We start from the raw sequence: 18,617 nt of genomic DNA, 5'->3' as shown, positions 1-18,617 counted from the left end.
ATTCACTGTCCCTCCTCTGAACATGTCCAAACCATCTCAATCTGGCTTCCCTGGCTTTTTCTCCAAAATATCTAACATGAGCTGTCCCTCTGATGTACTCATTCCTGATCCTATCCATCCTCGTCACTCCCAGAGAGAACCTCAACATCTTCAGCTCTGCTACCTCCAGCTCTGCCTGTCTTTTTCTCAGTGCCATTGTCTCTAAACCATACAACATTGCTGGTCTCACCACTGTCTTGTACACCTTTGCTTTCATTCTTGCTGACACTCTTTTGTCACACATGACACCTGACACTTTCCTCCACCCATTCCAACCTGCTTGCACACATCTTTTCACTTCTTTTCCACACTCTCCGTTGCTCTGGACTGTTGACTCTAGGTACTTAAAATCCTCCACCTTCTTCACCTCTACTCCCTGTAACCTCACCGTTCTACTTGAGTCCCTCTCATTTACACACATGTACTCTGTTTTACTGCGGCTAACCTTCATTCCTCTCCTTTCCAGAGCAAACCTCCAACTCTCTAGATTCCACCTCTCCACCTGCTCCCGGCTCTCACTACAGATGACAATGTCATCTGCAAACATCATGGTCCACGGAGATTCCTGTCTAACCTCATCTATCAGTCTGTCCATCACCACAGCAAACAAGAAGGGGCTCAATGCCGATCCTTGGTGCAGTCCCACCTCCACCTTGAACTCCTCTGTCACCCCTACAGCACACCTCACCACTGTCTTACAGCTCTCATACATGTCCTGCACCACTCGAACATACTTCTGTGCCACTCCAGACTTCCTCATACAAAACCACAGCTCCTCTCTCGGCACCCTGTCATACGCTTTTTCCAAATCTACAAAGACACAATGCAGCTCCTTCTGGCCTTCTCTGTACTTCTCCATCAGCATTCTCAAAGCAAATATTGCATCTTGCTCACAAATGCTCACTTCAGACCTCAGCCTAGCCTCCACTACTTTTTCCCATAACTTCATTGTCTGACTCATTAACTTTATTCCTCTGTAGTTCTCACAACTCTGCACGTCTCCCTTGTTCTTAAAGATGGGCACCAGTACACATCTCCTCCATTCCTCAGGCATCCTCTCACTCTCCAAGATCTTGTTAAGTAGCCCAGTCAAAAACTCTACTGCCACCTCTCCTAACACTTCCATACCTCCACAGGTATGGTCATCAGGACCAACTGCCTTTCCACTCTTCATCCTCTTCAACGCCTTCCTCACTTCATCCCTACTGATCTTTGCTACTTCCTGCTCCACAACAGTCACCTCTTCTACTCTGTGCTCTCTGACATTTTCCTCATTCATCAACTCTTCAAAGCATTCCTTCCATCTTTCCATCACACTTGTGGCACCTGTCAACACATTTCCATCCCTGTCCTTGATCACCCTAACCTGCTGCACATCCTTCCCATCTCTGTCTCTCTGCCTCGCCAACCTGTACAAATCCATCTCTCCCTCCTTAGAGTCCAACCTATCATACAAATCCTCATATGCCCTTTGTTTGGCCTTTGTCACCTCTACCTTCACCTTGCGCTGCATCTCCCTGTACTCCCGTCTGTTCTCTTCTGTCCTCTCAGTGTCCCACTTCTTTTTAGCTAACCTTTTCCTCTTAACACACTCCTGAACTTCCTCATTCCACCACCAAGTCTCCTTATCTGCTTTCCTCTTTCCAGATGACACACCAAGTACCCTCCTACCTGCCTCCCTGATCACTTTAGCTGTAGCTGTCCAGTCATCTGGAAGAACCTCCTGACCTCCCAGAGCCTGTTTCAGCTCCTCCCTGAAATCCACACAACACTCTTCTTTTTTCAACTTCCACCACTTGGTCCTCTGCTCTGCTCTGCCCTTGTCCTCTTCATCTTCCTCACCACCAGAGTCATCCTACACACCACCATCCTATGCTGTCTGGCTACACTCTCCCCAGCCACTACTTTGCAGTCACTGATCTCTTTCAGGTTGGAACGTCTGCACAAGATGTAATCAACTTGTGTGCTCATGCCTCCACTTTTATATGTCACCCTATGCTCCTCCTGTAAGAGACAGTAAAGTCATGGAAGTTATGTGCCTTTAGTTTGGTAATTTCCGTTGTTGGGCGGAAGTTTATTTTGAAAGGAAGGTTGACGGGGGAGGAGAAAAAAGAAAAGAAGAAAACCAAAACGGTGCTTGAACGGAAGACAGACGCACGAATGAGCTGAAAGATAAACGAAAAGGAAAGGGTTTAGCTTCGGTCAGATTGGGGAACAAGCTCTTACGTTGGTTTAAGGTAACAAAGGACAATAAAGGAAAGTTACAAAACCAGCAGTTTTAGGCTTTTTCTTCGACCGGATGCTACACCTCCCTTTTCTGGAAAAATGTGTTCACTACAGCCATTTCCATCCTTTTTGCGAAGTCTACCACCATCTGTCCTTCTGCATTCCTGTACTGCATACCAAACTTACCCATCACTTCCTCGTCACCTCTGTTTCTCTCACCAACATGTCCGTTGAAGTTTGCCCCAATCACCACTAGGGATACCCTGAATCACCTCATCCATCTCCCTCCAGAATTTCTCCTTCTCTTCTATCTCACATCCAAACTGTGGGACATAACCACTGACAACATTCAACATCACACCTTCAACTTCCAGCTTCAGACTCATCACCCTATCTGACACTCTCTTCACCTCCAGAACATTCCTAGCAAAATCCTCCTTTAGGATAACTCCTACTCCAATCCTCTTTCCATCCACACCATGATAAAACAGCTTGAACCCTGCTCCTAATCTATAAGCCTTGCCACCTTTCCACCTGGTCTCCTGAACACACAAGATACCCACCTTTCTTATCTCCATCATATCAACCAACCCTACTCTAAGTCCTACACTCCTGCCCTTCCTCTTCTCTCTTTGCCTACGAACACGCCTTTCTCCTCTCCTCCTTTGACCAACAGTAGTCCAATTTCCACTGGCACCCTGTAAGTCAACAGCACCAGTGGCGGTCGTTGTTAACCCGGGCCGCAACCGATCTCATATGGAAGTCATTTTTGTGATTCGCATGTTTGATTTGGCTGAAATTTTACGCCGGATGCCCTTCCTGACACAACCGTCTGCATTTACCCGGACTTGGGACCTTGGGATCTTTTTAGAGATACAAGGTTCTATGTATATGTTTTGACTCATTTGAGCTACCCTACTAAGTCCTGATGTGCTCAGCAGAGGACATCTTGGCCTTTCCAATATCTCGTGTTTGGGTGGGATGCGGGGAACTTTGTTTTCACGCTGAGACAAAATGGAGACTGCAGAGGACATAAATGAATACGCTGGGTCTCAGGAGGGTAAAAATTGTAATACTTTATCACACACTGTGCACATACCTGTTAACTAAAAACTGTGACCCACTATATTCAAGTATTAGGTGTGATAGGACAAACTAGTGTATATATAATGTTGGACCACATCGATCTTACATGGTAATATTTACTGTCATTCAGTGATGTCATCTGACCTTGGTATGTTGATAAAGGATTATAGGCATGAAACCATATGAACAACATGCATTACAGTGCATGTGATTTATACGTCAATTGCAAAGGTAGATGAGCTTATTGCAGATTGGACAATGTAAGCAGAAAACTGCATTTTGTGACATCCCCAAACATGTTATCATGAAGTGCTCAAAATTGTGAAAATATGCATTTCAGACTAAAAGCAAATCAAAAATTCATACCTATCACAATTGATTTAAATAACAGTAACAGGAAAAAAAAAATTGAAGACAGATTTAGTGGAAATACGTAGCACAGTTTCACAACTGCAAGCCTTTGGGTTCACCACCAGTAGCAGATTGAGGACATACTGTATAGCACTGTTCTTTCTTTGTTTACTTTGTTCCTGAATAGCCCTGTACTTAACCAGTCAACCAAGGACTGGCAAACAACAGAGACAATTCCATTCCCCGGGTACTTACAGGGTGGTTTTTAACTTTAGTGAATCTAAGCTGAAGACACATTTTTGCATTAATGTAGTGCATGAAAAGAAAAAGCACAAGGACCCCAACATTAGGCTGCAAGAATCTATTTATTGCATTTGCAATGACAGGGTGACAAAGTGGAAAAAAAGGCATGTGGATATGTATGCACCGCAGTATTACAAACACAGAAAAGTACAAATGTTTAGCCAAAAAAAAAAAAAAAAAAAAAAAAGTTGCATCTTTTTTTTGTAATTTTACATTTTTTGTAAATACCAAACAGAAAAACAAGTAAGGCAGCCTATACTATGATGAATAATATAAAAAAAAATAAAAACGGTTGTAAATGGGACGTCCTCCCGTCACCTAGCGCTGATTGTTGGTTTGATTTCCCCCAAGATGCAGTGTGGATTGGAAAAGAGACGGCAGGATCAGGAGGAGGTGGGGCTTCCTACGTCACTGTTCTCACTTGCCTGCCGTTGCATCACCATCTCCCTGGCAACGCAGGTGATCTGACCATTCGTCACTGCACCTGGGACCCCCGCCCTAAGAAACAGAGACAGGGAAACTGAGAAAAGCTGTTTTAGTACTGTATAGGCACGTGTACAGGTAGGGTTCAATCTGTGCAGAGCACATGTCCTTTTTGCCCTTACACTCCAAAGTGCCCTTTTTTTGGAGGTGGTGTTTTTTTCTTTTTTGTTCTTCAATAAATCAATGCTATTGGATCACCCTTTATGCCCTAATACCCTTCATAGCCAATGAAAGGTATTAAAAAAAAAAAAAAGAAAAAGAAAAAGAAAAAAAAGCTTGTGACTAAATCTTGTTGGATCTGCTCAAACTGTCAGTCAAACCTTATAACTCCACCACCTGTCCTGACTAGGTGAAGTGAACTGGAGTTCCACAGCAGAGCAGTTGAACGTCTTGCAAGGGTAAATAAATATCTTGTTTTAATAAGTACAGTGTTGTCTTCATGCAAGAAACACTAATATGTCTATAAAGGCTCATACTTTATGCATCTGAGGTCTGAGACAGGACTGGAGAGAGAGAGATAGCTAGAATTTGCCATCTACGTTAGTCATAGCCAATAGCCTACACTTAAACAGCCTGTGCATTTCATCTGTTTTAAAATGAGATTTTGGCCAAACGTATTTTACAACAGGAAAAACTGAGCAGCCATATTGCTACAACAAACTGTAACCTGTTGATGAAAACGTAATGTGATGCAGCCGTTTTAATGACAGACAAATTGTACATTTGTACACATTTGCTGATGGAAAACCCGGGAGTAAATGCATTTGAGTTTGACACACAGTAACAGTGATCCTCGTCAGCTAGGTAAAATATATATTTTTAGAAATTTCTTCTTTTGATTTATGATGGCCACCTGCTGATACATTTAACCATATTATATTGTCAAAGCATGGTTAATGTTGACAATGTTAATATGCATGTATTTGCTAGCTAGCTTTTTTTTTTTTTTTTTAAATCTAGTTTTCTATACTCTCCGCTTGTCTTCACATGTATAAACATAGTTTACTACAGTAATGTTGAAACTAAAAAAAAATTACAGAATCAGGTTGCTGTCTGTGCACGACTTATCATAAACGATGGAAGACAGGCACAGTGGCTCCACTTTATTTAACAGAATAGAATGGCCTGGCCATGTGTGTGCGTGTGTCTGCTTATCCTCACTTCTGCTGTGCCTCCTCAGTCAGTGGGGTCATCCCTGGCTGCTTCCCAAAGAAGAAACTGGACCACCAATGTCCAGAGTCCTGCTTGGGGAGTCCTGTGGAAGCAGGTAATGATGGTTCATACACAGTGCAGTCTATTTAACTCAGCTTTCTATCTATGGAACCCTCACACAGTACTCTGGCTTGTCCTATGACTTATACAGCGAAGTGACTTATAGATCTTGACTCACTTGAAGATAATATTGTACCGCCAAAATAGTAAAAATGCTTATGTTCACACTAGACTACAACTCCTAGTGTAACACAAGTGAAAATACTGCCCAAAGAAAGAGCTACACTCCAGACTTCAAACTGCAGATAAAGTATGCAGCTGAAACACAGTTTGGAGTTAGTGCTGGCATTCAGACAACCTGAGAGATGAGGACACGCTGCTTCATCTTCCCCTACCCCGACTTTGGTGCAGTTGTTAAACGTTACTTGACATGGATGAATGAATTTCATAATTCACTTCTGCTTGTTATGCCTTGCCTACACTCTTCATAGACTAATTTAGAATATAACTAGAAATGCAAATTTATATGTTGTTTACTGTTCAACAAGGCTGGTTTTGCTAAAAGTGACTAATTTTCCAGTGCAACTTATAGTCCATAAAATATGGTAATTATTTTTATTTGCAATCCATAAGGTTCAGAACTATAAATACATTTTGGACATAAAAATATGTTGCAACACCCAGCCACTACAAAGTACACCATCATTTAATACTATACAGTCAGAATTATAGTTCATTTTTCCAAGTGATTTTTCAGTTTCTCTATAAAAATGCCTTCATGCAGGATCATCAGATATGAATCAGGAGGGTGTCTATGTACAAATTTGTTGATTTTAATTGATTTTCCAGACCTGATGGGGAGAAAGTGAAACCAGAAATCTCAGTGACACCAGGGGTCTAAAAAGTCAACAGATACTAGTAAAAAGAGTGTTGCATGTAAATATTAGAAATGTGTGTTATGTAAACAGTTGTCTTTGGAAATTATGTCTCAGTATAATACTTCAGTAATGTACCTGAAGAAAAACATAATAGCCTGGAAGTGGAATGCACACACACACATGCATAGTTATCTTTGTGAGGACACAAACATAATGCTTTGCCTAGACCCTAACCATCACAACTATGCCTCACCATAACCCTAACCTAAACCTAATTCTAACCCTAAAATCAAGTCTTAACCCTCAAACAGAAGTCTGAAAAAAGTGAGGACCAGGAAAATATCCTCACTTTGATAGAAATATGCTTAAAATGGTACACAAAGATAGCTATACAAATACACACACAAAAACAAACATGGCTGTGACTCTTCCTGTTAATACTGACATCTCAATACTAAACAGTGAACATAACAGAAATCACAATCCTGAGGAAAAGAACTGAAAATACACAACAGAAAACTACTTTCCTGCTAAATCAGAAAGAGCAGGAATAGACCACATACAATCTGAGCTAGGTTCGTTCCAGAATGACTCAAAGTAAATGTGTAGTCTGACTCAGATTGCCAAGAGCTAAAGGTCTGCTAGTGTTGGGAAATAAATTTTACACATTTACTAACCTCATTTAATAAATCTTACACATTTACTAACTTCATTTATAACTGTTTGGAAATAAAATCTTACTAATTTCACTTATAATATTGGGAAATAAATTCACATATTTACTTCTTTCATTTATTATATCATTACTCTTATAGACGCTTATACATTGTTACAAAGAGTATAAGACCAAATTGTGAGGATCAAGGGTTACAAACCTTGCCCACTGTGTGAAGAAGCAATCAGATGTGAAGGAGTCTAACACGTACACTCACACATGCACACACACATACGCTTACCCCACACATATACCCACATGTACACTACAACACACACGCACACACATACACAGGTGCTTACACATATACTCACCCACATAAGTAGTTTAGGAGAATGACTAACTGAAATACTATATTTACATGTGTGTTGTGCAATGCCATAGAGATGCTAAAGAATAAATGTAAACAACTTGATGCTGGGTTAACCATCTAACTTTGTAATTACTAACATATGTGTTGTTCAGGGAAAGGTCACAGGGAGAGAAAGGTCACAGGAATAGTTTCTACAGTGTGTATGCATGATACTACAGATAAGATCAGCCTGCAGAAAGAGAGGCCCCATATGATACACTGTTGCTGAGGGGAGGCAAGGTGAAGTTGCCAGGCTGAGAGAGGCCCTGTATGATACACTGTTACAGAGGGAGAGGCAAGGTGTAGTCAGGGATGAGAGAATCACAGACTTCAAGGATGAGTTACCGAATAAGGGGGGCTTATGAAAAAGGGATACAGAGGTACTAGGTACTGTGTCACAGAATGTTTTGTAGGATGAGGAGCAGCTCTGGACGAGAAGATAAGAAGAGGAGGATGGCAAAGTGCTGAGGGGTTGGGACCAACCCAGGGCACCAACAAGGGAAGGTGAAAGTCTAAACCAAAGCCCTCCCCACCTGTAATCAACCAATAAGATGTGATTTTGGCAACCTTATAATGTCATGTTTGTCCTTTGTTCATCATCTTTCTTCCTGTGAAGTTGGTTACAGCTAACTGCTTGCAGCCTGTGATTTTCTGATCAGGAAGTTGGTCCTTGTACAAGCTTTGGAATTTCAATTAAATACTTTTAAGATCAATTACCCTCTCCTCCACTAATTCAGATAAACGAACACGCTGACACTAGCAATATTGCGAGATCAACAAGGAATGGTATGATGGGATTGGATGGGATAGGATTGCACCTCCAGAAATCATCTGGTCAGCAGCTTTGATTCAGCTTATCTACAGCATTGAACCACAAATCACAACATGAATGTATAGTAAGACAAAACAGTTACCTTTTTTTTTTTTATTTTTGACACAGATACAAGTACAGACCTGGATGGTGAGGAATGACCTCTCCACTGTACTCTGAACTGCCGCAGGAGCTACTGCTGGATGTAGAGCCAATGCGCCCTGCAGGAGAAGAGAATGAGCAGAAAAAACAAGCTGAGAGGTTATCAATGTAATCACAATCAACTAAACTTAAAAATGACATTTAGCAAGTGGAAGAAACTATATATTCTAACAAGAATCCAGGTCTTTTTTTCATCCATGGATTACACTGAAGAAGTACTTCTTAAACCCAGAGAGAAATAGCTCGCTCTGGCATAACTGCTCCCCTAAAATGAGCAGGAGAGAAAATCCATTTTCCTCTAATGTACAGTGGTGTGAAAAAGTGTTGGCCCCCTTCCTGATTTCTTTTTTTTTTTGCATGTTTGTCACACTTTAATCTTTCAGATCAATTAAATATTAGTCAAAGATAACAAGTAAACACATCATGCAGTTTTTAAATGAAGGTTTTTATTATTAAGGGAAAACAAAATCCAAAACTACATGGCCCTGTGTGAAAAAGTGTTTGGCCCCTAAACCTAATAACTGGTTGGGCCACCCTTAGCAGCAACAACTGCAATCAAGTGTTTGCAAAAACTTGCAATGAGTCTGTTACAGCACTGTGGAGGAATTTTGGCCCACTCATCTTTGCAGAACTGTTGTAATTAAGCCACATTGGAGGGTTTTCTAGCATGAACCTCCTTTTGAAGGTCATGCCACAACATCTCAATCGGATTCAGGTCAGGACTTTGAATAGGCCACTCCAAAATCTTCATTTTGTTTTTCTTCAGCCATTCAGAGGTAGACTTGCTGGTGTGTTTTGGATCATTGTCCTGCTGCAGAACCCAAGTTCGCTTCAGCTTGAGGTCACGAACAGATGGCCGGACATTCTCCTTCAGGATTTTTTGGTAGACAGCAGAATTCATGGTTCCATTTATCACAGCAAGTCTTCCAGGTCCTGAAGCAGCAAAACAGCCCCAGACCATCACACTACCACCACCATATTTTACTGTTGGTATGATGTTCTTTTTCTGAAATGCGGTGCTACTTTCACGCCAGACATAATGGGACACACACTTTCCAAAAAGTTCAACTTTTGTCTCATCAGTCCATAGAGTATTTTCCCAAAAGTCTTGGGGATCATCAAGATGTTTTCTGGCGAAACTGAGATGAGCCTTTATGTTCTTTTTGCTCGGCAGCAGTTTTCGTCTTGGAACTCTGCCATGCAGACCATTTTTGCCCAGTCTCTTTCTTATGGTGGAGTCATGAACAGTGACCTTAACTAAGGCAAGTGAGGCTTGCAGTTCTTTAGATGTTGTTGTGGGGTCTTTTATGACTTCTTGGATGAGTTGGCATTGCGCTCTTGGGGTAATTTTGGTCAGACGGCCACTCCTGGGAAGGTTCTCCACTGTTCCATGTTTTCGCCATTTGTAGATAATGGCTCTCACTGTGGTTCGCTGCAGTCCCAAAGCTTTAGAAATGGCTTTAACCTTTTCCAGACTGATAGATCTCAATTACTTTCTTTCTCATTTGTGTTTGAATTTCTTTGGATCTCGGCATAATGTCTAGCTTTTGAGGATCTTTTGGTCTACTTCACTTTGTCAGGCAGGTCCTATTTAAGTGATTTCAAACAGGTGTGGCAGTAATCAGGCCTGGGTGTTGCTAGAGGAATTGAACTCAGGTGTAATAAACCACAGTTATGTTTTAACAAGGGCCATGTAGTTTTGGATTTTGTTTTCCCTTAATAAAAACCTTCATTTAAAAACTGCATGATGTGTTTACTTGTGTTATCTTTGACTAATATTTAAATTTGTTTGATGATCTGAAACAAAGTGTGACAAACATGCAAAAATAAAAAGAAATCAGGAAGGGGGGCAATACTTTTTCACACCACTGTATGCTTTTGATTTGATATTTTGAGACAAGTTACGAGTCAGGCATTCTGGGGAGAGAGTCTAGTAGAGTCTAGTAGCAAGCTATCCTGGATCTGGTGTTGTCACGATACTAAAATTATGACTGACACCAATACATGCCTAAATATCGATACCAACATTGGAATGATACCATGGAAAAACTAAACCATCAGCAAAAGTAAGAGAATTATAGATTACAGAACATAGAACTTTAACACACACATAGAAAAAAAATATTTTGATTGTTAATGCCATGGAAAATGTCAAAAGGTCATAAAACAACAGGACAATTATGTAAATCACATTGATAAAAAAAGCTAACACGATATAGTTAAATCGGATAGATGTCCTTAATTTCCTCATCAAACTCCCATTATGAAAAAAGTTTGCGTGTCATAAAATAAATCACACTCCTTTGAACTTGACATATGTCTATTTCATTTCACTAATCACTACCCTGTCGCTCTTTAAATTATTTACACAAGTCTGCATGTCTGTTGCTGCCATGTTGGAAACGTTGGATCCCTTGGTTTGTGTAAGTTTGAAACTCCTTTTTCAGATGGGCTTCTATAGGTTTGCCCTAATTGTTGGATACATAAATGAGATAATGCTACAGTATATTTTACTTCATGTGTCTGGTTTGTTTAGAAGCTGTATACAGTCGGGAACAGCACTTGTAGTGGCAGCCATGGCTCTTTTTTACCATGAAAGCTGCCTGCAGCTTACAGAGAGAAACATGAAGTTTAGGAGCTCACACACCCACTGTGGCTATACTTTTCTAGTGTCAGTATACTGTGCAACACTAGATATAACAGCAAAATAGGAAGTAGAGGAATCTAAATGTAATATTAGTGATGGCGAGAGCGAGCGAGGAGAGAGAGAGAGAGAGAGAGAGAGAGAGAGAGAGAGAAAGAGATAAAGAGAAAGAGAGAGAGAGAGAAAGAGAGAGAGAGAGACTCACTTCGGTAGTAGTCAGTGGTTGCCACTAGAGAACCACCTGCTGGAATAGCTGCCATTCTTCCGTTCTAGGTTGCTGTACACTGCTTGATGGAAACCTTGAGAGTAAGAACAGTGTGAGCAAAACCAGATTTTTTTTTTTGTCTCCTATTCAAACACAAGGGTACAAGGCACAAGGTCCAAATCATGATGATTTCAATACAGGAGGTACAACTGAGTATTCATGTCATCATCATAAATCATTTAGAAATAACCAGTTCTTAAAATGAATCATACAGCTAACATCTATATTCAATTTCTACTTATGTGCCAATCACTCTTTGTATTAATTGATGAAGCAGCTGACATTTAATTTACATACAAAAAGATTTTAAAATGTCTGCTGGCAGTTTTAAATTCCTTAGGGTAACATAAACATGGATTTTCTCCACACTGCTGCCCCCCCCAAACAGGAGTGTGCACGGAATACACCGTCACGTCTGTCCCATCAATAATGGAACTTTAGGAATTATTTTCATAGTCAACTGTCAAATTGTTGATCAGACGATCGATGAATCAATCATTCTGATTATATAGCTACAAGAAACATGCAATGAGTCCTGTTGTTTTAAAAAGCAAACACATAAAAACAAACTTGAGACATCGCACAAGAACGTATAAAATGCAAATAAATCGTGACAAGGCTTTTCTCAGTGGTGTCAGACGGAGACTGCGGTACAGCACGTCCACAGCCCACAACAGTGACGTCAGCCTTGTTTACATTAGGCAGTCACTGCACCAAACCGACATCTTGGCGTTTTTCTGTTTTCAGGACAAACTGCTGAATGAAGCCAGACTTCAGTGAGATAATGAATATAACTAAATAAGCAGCGTCTTGATGATGAAGGAAAGCATCTTTAGGGGAAGTACCTTTCATTCGCACCAAGGACATTTTGTCTCTAATAAAAACGAGAAAATGTAGTGGTTAGTTTTTTGACAGCACTGCCGTCTCTGGACGTTAATGTGTCAACACCACGGACCGCTGGTATTCTACGAAAAAATAACTGAACACGTTTATTATTGGGTGGTTTTGACGAACCAAACACACACAAATGCTGAAGCTTCCATTTCCACAAGCTAGCTAGTTAGTATCGTTAACCTCAACCCAAATCCGCTACAAAAAAAACCTTAGTGTATTAGCGTTAGCACTACTTTATACCCACACAACATACTGAACGCCCTCACCTTTTAGTGACCCAGATGTTCAGTAGCACTCAGTTCGGCTCAGTCGGCGAGGCTGGGGGAGTAAACGCTAGGCGACGGGGCCCATTTGAAAACAAGTTTTGGGTAACTGTAACCCTCCAAAGTCCGTCAGAATATCGACACCGCTTCTTACTGAATGAGCGTTTGTCTGGCGCTTTTATACAGGACGTGATGACGTACTTCATTCGGAGGCGGTGCCAGAGAGCAACTACTCTGACCTCTCAACTCATGTTCGTTATCATGGCCTGAGTACACTACACCATCTACAGCTCAGTTATGGAAAGGCAAATTTATAAAGTATCAATCCAGAAATATGTGCTGGAGGTTATTTTAAAAAGTCCATCATCAGTAGGATTTTTTAGCTTTTTACTATAACCTAAGAATCTTTCCACCAACGGACTAACGTTACAGCAATTAATAATGAACGACTACTGTACTACTATAAAACAGGTTAATTCTCAAAAACTTTTAATAAACCATTTACTCAAAGCGGTACATAAAACAAATTGTTTAATCAAGGATTATTGAAAAAATAATTTACATTTTTATGCCTTGATATGGTATTTGTTAGCTTACATAAAAAAATACCATTCATTGTAAAACAATGCTGTATATTAAATGTGCTTAGTGTGTGAGTTTAAATGTACACTAAATAATACAGTAATACTAAATCATTTAGTAGCACATGGTGATATTAAATGTATTAGCGTCTTCAGAATAACCTTTGCGAATATTGTATACTGTATTAAAATACATTCAAAATGATTAAATAACAGTAGCACCAATCAGCCATAATATTATGACCATTTGCCCAATGCTGTGTACACAGGAGTCAAATGCAGCAGTACGTTGGCACTTGTGTCACTCTGCAGCTCACTGTGCATCTTCTTTGAATCTGTTTGCTGTCAGGAAGAGTGCACATCTGTCTGCCATTTAATGAAAAATGGATGTAAACAAAAAAGTAAAAACTGTAGCCATGAGGACAAGTTAGAGATTTTTTTTTTGACAAATTCATCAGCCATCAGTCCGCCATAGTCTGACCAAAACGTTACTAACAAAACCTATGCAACTGATCTCTATTGTTAAAAATAAAGTAGAAGAAATTAATAAAGCAGTCTTACCTTTATCACTGTTATGTCCTGTGAGCACCTTGTCTGTGTGTGTGTGTGTGTGTGTGTGTGTGTGTGTGTGTGTGTGTGTTTGTGTGTCTGTCTGGCTGTCTCTCTCATAAACCTATCTAATACTACTCAAGGCACTTTACAAAAAACAAAAAATAACCCCAACAAATCCCTTATGAACAAGCACTTGGCGACAGTGTAGAGGAAAAGCTCCATTTAAAGGAAGAAAAAAACTCCAGCAGAACTGGGCTCAGTTTGGGCGGTTGGGGTGAGTGGATAGAGGAGAGATAAAAGAACTGCAACAACAAACAATAAATAGACATTGCAGTTTGGAGGCACCAGTAACTTCACATCAGCGATATACAGCTCCAGGACCAGGAACACCTGCAGAAGGTACAGAGAGAAAACAGAGAGAGAACAGAGAGAGGGAGAGAGCACAAACTAGGTTAGAGAGAGAGCACAAAGTTAGTGACATTCAATGGTGGAAGATACACGTGAGGACGAAGAAGAAGGGAAGGGAAGGGAGGGGAGGGTTAGGGCCACGCCTATAGGCTTTGTCAAAAAGGAAGATTTTAAGTCTAGCCTTAAAAGTACAGAGTGTGTCTGCCTCCTGAACCTAGACTGGGAGCTGGTTCCACAGGAGAGGAGCTTGATAGCTAAAGATCTGCCTCCCATTCTGCTTTTGGAAACTCTGGGAACCACAAGTAGACCTGCACTCAGAGTGAAGTGGTCTATTGGGATAATATGGTACTATGAGGTCTTTAAGGTATGAAGGAGCTTGATCATGAAGGGATTTGTATGTGAGAAGAAGGATTTTAAATTCTATTTTGTATTTTACAGGGAGCCAATGAAGAGAAGCTAATATAGGAGAAATATGATCTCTCTTGCTAGTTCCTGTCAGGTCTCTGGCTGCAGCATTCTGGATTAACTGGAGGCTTTTTATGGAGTTACTGGGACATCCAGATAGTAATGAGTTACAGTAATCTAGCCTTGAGGTAACAAATGCACGGACTAGTTTTTCTGCATCATTTTGAGACAGGATGTTCCTAATTTTGGCAATGTTGCGCAGGTGAAAGAAGGGAGTTCTAGAGATTTGTTTTATGTGTGAGTTAAAGGACATGTCCTGGTCAAAAATAACTCCAAGGTAGTACAGTAGTCCTGGAGGCCAGGGCTATGCCATCTAAAGTAGCTATATTTTAGAAAAGCTATTTCTGAGGTTTGTAGGCCCAAATACAATAACTTCTGTTTTCTCTGAACTTAAAAGTAGAAAGTTACTGGTCATCCAGGCCTTTATGTCAGTTAGACACGCTTGAAGTCTGGTTAACTGGTTTGTGTTAACAGGTTTCATAGATATATACAGCTGAGTGTCATCTGCATAGCAGTGGTAATTAATAGAGTGCTTCCTAATAACATTGCCTAAAGGAAGCATGTACAGGGTGAACAGAATCGGTCCTAATGGCATACACTGTCATTAGGAAGGACTGTTACATACGTTGTATGTAAATTATTAAAGAATGTCCTGACAAAAGAGCACTTTGGAGAAAAACTATTAAATGTTTAATTTCGATGCCATAGATCAGAGCAAGATCAAGGGTGTGATTGAAACAGTGGGTGGGTTTATTAACATTTTGAGTGAAAACAATTGACTCTAATATTGAATTAAATGCAATGCTGAGACTATTTTTTTTTTTATCTACATGAATGTTAAAATCTCCCACTATAATGACTTTATCTGAACTAAGCACTAAATCAGACAGGAAGTGTGGAAATTCAGTTAAAAAGCGTAAGGGACACGTGGACGGTACACAATGACAAGTAGAACTGGTTTTTATGTTTTCCAGTTTGGATGTGAGAGACTAAGAGTGAGGATCTCAATTGAGTTATAATTTTTCTGAGGATGAAAGTTTAATAAGTTTGATTGGAAGATTCCACCTTGACCTGTGCTTTGAGGAACATGACAATTTTTGTGATTGAGGTGCGTTGATTCACTGACATATTCATTCTGTTGCAGCCAGGTTTCAGTGAGAGATAAAATTATAACTATCCTACATAAATAATTACATGTACAATATAAACTGGTAGTGAAAGTGACTTTTGTGGCCAAGTATAGCAATCCTTTTAACCCATCCCAAGGTGCAAACACACACCCAAGGCGGTGGGCGGCCATTGGTGCGGCAACAGGGGGCCAGTGTGTTGCTCAAGGATCTCACCTCAGATGTGGCATTGAAGGTTGACAGGGCGCTGGCTATTAACTCCACCCCACCGACAATTCCTGCCAGACCTGAGATTCGAACCCATAACGTTCGAGCTACAAGTCCAACATGCTATCCATTAGGTCTCAGATCCTATTTGTACTTATGAATGCTCCAGCAGCCTTTCACTGCTGAGTGTTTAGAAGGTCTCAGAGACAAAATTTGTGTCCTCTATCTGGATGATACATTAGTGTTCAGTAAAACATTTGAAAGTCATGTCAATGATGTAAGAAACGTATTGCAGTGGTTGAGACAGTGTGGGATTAAACTTAAACCAAGCAAATGTGAGTTATTCAAAAGCGAAATCCGCTACCTGGGGAGAATAGTATTGACAGAAGGACAAGATTAAGTAGCAATTTAAGAGTTCCAGCCTGTAATGAATGTTTGGACATATGTTGCCATATTTGATGAGTGTATGTCAGAGATAATGATGTTGAGGACAATATCTGTTTTTGCTGGGGAGTATGTGACAGGTGGGATAACGTGCACTACATATAAGTTAGATCTGGTAGAAGGGCACCACATAGCGATCTCACAGTTAGTGCGTTTTTGGAAATATGGATAATTTCATGTTACCTTTTGTTTGTAGTTTTGTATTTCTAATGTTACTGTCAGTCTCAGCAGCTGAAGCACAGTATTTTTAGGTTATGTTTCATGGCCACTACAGAATGAGTCCAGCAGAGGGAGCTCTAAAGTGCGCTGGTATGCTGAAGGACACGTCGTTTTTCTTCCACTCATTACATGTCCGTGTATCTCTCACACCAATATCTCCCTTCTCAGGTGTGGTTGCTTTATTATTCATGGTGACATGTGTTGTAGTTAACATTGTAGAAAGCCTGAACATGCTGAATGCAGTGTCGTTTGTGGATTTCTGGTCTGTCTACATTATGTTTTCACATAATTACTGGACAGGTTGAAACAATGTCAATGTTAGTGTTTATTGACAGAAGGGATATGTCTTACTGTTGAATGATCTTATGCTCTGCTGTGACTCTACTACTTTTGTCTATTAAACTTGCCATCCCTGTGATTTGCCTCCTAGCACTTTTTGCCACGACAATAATATTCATTCCTTTATTATCGTGATTATTTATTTGTATTTATCTTTAATTTGTGCATCAATTTATTACTACATTTATTTGTTGTTATTTAAAGGTGCAAAGTGTAAAATGTGGAAGATTTAGAAGCATCTAGTAGTGAGATAGCAGAATGCAACCTTCTGAGATGTGGACAACACAGTTGTATTTGTATCAAATGTAACTGAACATGTGAACACCCCAAATAGACTGTCTGGACTATAAAATGCTGGATGTCTCAAAATGTCCTTAAGTTAGCGGATGGTAAAACAGGATATCATTATTAATTGTCCTGAAAGCATTCAAAAGACCCTGCAGTAGTCTCTGGAGCCTAACTGTTCAACTTGAGCTTTAAGAATTTGGGTGTTCCATCTGACTCTCCCGTGGATTTTTCTGTTAAGAAGCTTGTGTGAACTTTTTTTTCCAGTTAAAAACATGGCTGAGGTCAGGAGGAATATCTTCATCTTTTGAAAGTGCTAAGAAATAAATCCGTACTGTTGTGTCATCGAGATTATGTACCAGTAGTACTGCTTCATGTCAGGAGAAAATTCAACATGCTGGAAAAAAATCATCTGACAAATTTCTATGGCTTTGATTATCTAGTTCAACTGTCGTCTGTCATGGACTGAGATTTTAGTTCCGGTTCTGGACTTTTATTTTGGTTAATTTCCTGTTCTTTCCTGTGTTGATCTTGGTTAGCTTTGTCTCGTTAGTTCATTAGTTTCCTTGTGCCCGTTTACGCCGAGTGGCGTTTCTGTTGTTTTTGCCTGCCTGCCCGCCGAGTGGCGGAGATTTATGTTACGTTTGCCTGAACCCTGGAAATAAAGCCTTTGTTGTCCTGCACTTGGGTCCTCACCTCTCCTCCTTCACACCACATCACCCGCACCTTGTGACAATGTCTTTAAAACCTTCTCAAAACTACAGTAGCCTACTTATATGTCCCAAAACTTTTCTGCATTGTTGTTATTTGTCTGTAAGAACAGTTATTCTCCTATGATTACTTACGTTATAAAGCAGTGAAGTGCTGATATTTACTATCCATTATAAATGAACAACTAACATATTATGAGCATCAGTGTTAATTTCGTTGACGAAATATTTTCGTCATAATTTCGTCGTTTTCACTGACGAAAACGAGACGATAACTAAATAAAAATGACGCGATGATGACGAAAACTATGAAAATATATTTTCGTTAACTAAAAAAACGAGACGATGTGAGTGAGGAACGTTTTATGGCAAAGATCCAATTACAATTAATCTTGTAAGACGTACGACGCACACTCACATTTGAAAAGTAACTGATCCACCTAGCGATGCGGGATGCGCGAGTACACGACATCATCTTGCATAGTCTATGTAAGAGATAGTAAAGTTGTGAAAGTTATGTGCTTTTAGATAGGTAATTTCCTTTTTGGGCGGAAGTTTTATTTTGAAAGGAAGGTTGACGAGGGAGAAGCAAAAGG

The 18,617-nt window shown here is 40.1% G+C and overlaps 1 protein-coding gene across 1 annotated transcript; it reads right to left on the bottom strand.

Annotated features, from left to right (window-relative positions):
* Positions 1–4,235: 4,235 nt before the first annotated feature.
* ppdpfb (pancreatic progenitor cell differentiation and proliferation factor b) lies at positions 4,236–12,851 on the bottom strand. Its single transcript, XM_026333176.1, has 5 exons — positions 12,688–12,851; positions 11,468–11,561; positions 8,600–8,677; positions 5,650–5,743; positions 4,236–4,503 (listed from the first exon to the last, which is right to left on the bottom strand). The coding sequence occupies exons 2-5, from the start codon at positions 11,520–11,522 to the stop codon at positions 4,389–4,391; spliced, it is 342 nt and encodes a 113-aa protein (XP_026188961.1). The 5' UTR covers positions 11,523–11,561; positions 12,688–12,851; the 3' UTR covers positions 4,236–4,388.
* Positions 12,852–18,617: the final 5,766 nt, after the last annotated feature.

Source organism: Mastacembelus armatus, chromosome 7 (genome assembly GCF_900324485.2).
Source record: "Mastacembelus armatus chromosome 7, fMasArm1.2, whole genome shotgun sequence".
Classification (NCBI taxonomy): Eukaryota; Metazoa; Chordata; class Actinopteri; order Synbranchiformes; family Mastacembelidae; genus Mastacembelus; species Mastacembelus armatus.
Note: the sequence above shows the minus strand (reverse complement) of the source record. Positions and strands in the feature narration are given on the sequence as shown.

Coding starts and splice junctions, on each gene's coding strand:
- ppdpfb (XM_026333176.1), bottom strand. CDS start 11,522: ATGGCAGCTATTCCAGCAGGTGGTTCTCTAGTGGCAACCACTGACTAC. Junction 5,744..8,599: donor GGTCATTCCTCACCATCCAG/GTCTGTACTTGT, acceptor CTGCTTCCACAG/GACTCCCCAAGCAGGACTCT. Junction 4,504..5,649: donor ACTGAGGAGGCACAGCAGAA/GTGAGGATAAGC, acceptor TCTGTTTCTTAG/GGCGGGGGTCCCAGGTGCAG.